The sequence below is a fragment of the Saprolegnia parasitica genome, assembly GCF_000151545.1.
Source record: "Saprolegnia parasitica CBS 223.65 unplaced genomic scaffold supercont2.1268, whole genome shotgun sequence".
NCBI classification, from domain to species: domain Eukaryota; phylum Oomycota; class Saprolegniomycetes; order Saprolegniales; family Saprolegniaceae; genus Saprolegnia; species Saprolegnia parasitica.
In genome coordinates, this window is record NW_012157662.1 from 1 (window position 1) to 2,199 (window position 2,199).

The following is a 2,199-nucleotide window of genomic DNA, read 5'->3' on the forward strand; positions in this document are numbered from 1 at the left end:
AAACCTGTGCACTGAATCTCAACAATGGACGGTCGACCGTCCGCATCGTGCGAGGCAACGTCGTTCTTGACGCCGACGCCTAAGGAGCTCACGCGAGCCTACATCCTCACCAGCAACAAGGGCAAGTTTGCCTGCTCCGACGACGTTGCAATGCTTCGCCATGTCCTGCGCTGGTGTCCGTGGGAAGCTGCGCATGGCAGCGTCATGGCGACGTGGGACCGCGTGGCCGAGGACGTTGCCCAGTCGCCCGACTTTAAGCTCAAAGGCAAGACGGGCGCTGCGCTCAAGTCGCGCTTCGAGACGCTTCTCGTCAAGTTTTGCGCCAACGACATGCAGCGACTGCGCAAGCTAGGCACGCCCGCCGAGTTCGCCGAGCGCGAGGTCCTTTTGACCGACATCCGCCTCCAAATGCAGGGACCTTCCGATGCCGACGAGACTCGGCCAGAAGATGAAGACGAGGACGAAGACGAGAACGCGGGTTTGATTGAGCTGGCCACGGCGTCCGGTGGCACAGTGCGCGCCATCGAGGTCTCGTCACTCTACGACGATGAGCCATCGACGGTGAACGAGCCACCGGCGGTCGACGGGCCGTCATCCGCTATTCATGAGGCTGCAGTACAACGACCCAGCACACTCGAGCCATGTACGCCAGAGCAAGACAATGGCTCGAGTTCTCGATCATCTGCCGAGGGCTCCCTGAAGCGCAAGGCGGCGACGCTCGATGCCGAGGAAAATTTTCTCAATGCGTCGCTTGTACGCACGCTGTGCGAAAACCGCACCCGGGACGCGGCTTGCGCAGAGGCGACGCTCGCTTTGGCGCGGGATCGTCTGGCATTCGATCGCGACCAAGCACGACAGCGGCTCGAGATCGACCGGGAGCGGATGGCTTATGAACGTGAGCGTCTCGAGGTCGATCGCAAGCTGGCGAGCGTGTTAACTGAGCAGGTGGCTCAGAACCAGCGCCTGCTTTTGGCCATTGTGAACAAGCTCAGTGCCACGTAGTCTTTTGGTCTGAAGGTTTTTGAAGCATTACATTCAAAACTTGTTGGTTGTTCGCAAAATGTGATATGGAGAGATCAACCCGATAACTGATCCGCGCCAAGAAGCGACTCGAAAGCCTATAGTAGTTTCTGCCAAGCCAATCCTACGTGGTGGGATGCGCTACAAAGAGCTACACAAGATGTCGTTCGACAGAGACGAGCGGTGGTTCCGTCAAATTGTCTCGCTTGTGGAACCACGGTTTGGCATCTCCATGCGCTCGCCTTCCTCGACGTCGAGCAACATCCGTCTTGCTCTTCGTCGCACATCTTGGTCGCATGGCAAAAACGAATATGGAGAGACAAGTGACGGCTGGAGCACCTTGTCGATCGTCGAGCTGGGAATGTGCACGAGCAACTGTGCCTAACGGGTTGATCGAGCAGAAAATAAATCAAACTCAAATTTGAGGTCCCCTTTTCTCAATTTCGATGCCAGTCGTGAGGCCGCCACTAGCTGTACAACTTGACAGTTCGCTTGTCTACAATAGCCAAAAGAAGGCGCTGGTTTGGAGCGACCTCCTCAGCTAACACGCTCGCCAGCTTGCGATCGACCTCGAGACGCGCATGGTCTACGCGAGCTGTCAAGACGATCTTGACCTACACTCTTTATTTACATTAACACTATATGCGCATTTCATTCAAGACGCCAATAGTGTATCATATGCTATTTGCGGTGGATTCCAAGAGTGGCCGAGTTCCAGCGAACGCTTCTTCGTCGTCATCATCATGCGCCGCTTCTCGACGGTCAACAAGGCCGAAGTGAGCAAGTTCACCCGCGCGGCCAGGTACTGCATGACGACGCTAGGAAGAGGATGCTCATGCACACCCTTCGGCTGCTTCTAGTGACTGGTGGAAACCCGAGAGCAACACCGGCGTCGGCCTCCTGCACCAGCTCAACCCGATCCGCGTCCAGTACATCCGCGAGCAAGCGATTACGCACTTCAAAAAGGAGCCGCTCAATGCTCAGTCCGCGTGGCCGCTCAAGGGCCGCCGCGTCTTGGACGTTGGTTGCGGCGGCGGTATCCTCTCGGAAGCGTTGGCCCGCCTCGGCGCCAACGTGACGGGCGTGGACCCTGGCCAAGCCAACATTGAGGCCGCAACCGCGCACGCGCTCGGGGGACCACGAGACTGCGAACAACCGCTACATTTGCTCGACGGCCGA

At 57.7% G+C, this 2,199-nt stretch overlaps 2 protein-coding genes across 2 annotated transcripts; both read left to right on the top strand.

Annotated features, from left to right (window-relative positions):
- Positions 1-24: 24 nt before the first annotated feature.
- Positions 25-1,002, top strand: SPRG_18521 (hypothetical protein; the record flags this gene model as incomplete). The annotated part of the gene is made up of 3 exons (XM_012357961.1): positions 25-561; positions 617-643; positions 691-1,002. 3 exons carry the CDS (start codon positions 25-27, stop codon positions 1,000-1,002), a joined length of 876 nt encoding a protein of 291 aa, XP_012213351.1.
- A 761-nt stretch (positions 1,003-1,763) lies between these two features.
- On the top strand, positions 1,764-2,103 carry SPRG_18523 (hypothetical protein; the record flags this gene model as incomplete). The annotated part of the gene is made up of 2 exons (XM_012357962.1): positions 1,764-1,822; positions 1,881-2,103. Coding segments are annotated over 2 exons (282 nt in total), but the record flags the coding sequence as incomplete, so codon positions are not given.
- Between the last annotated feature and the right edge of the window lie 96 nt (positions 2,104-2,199).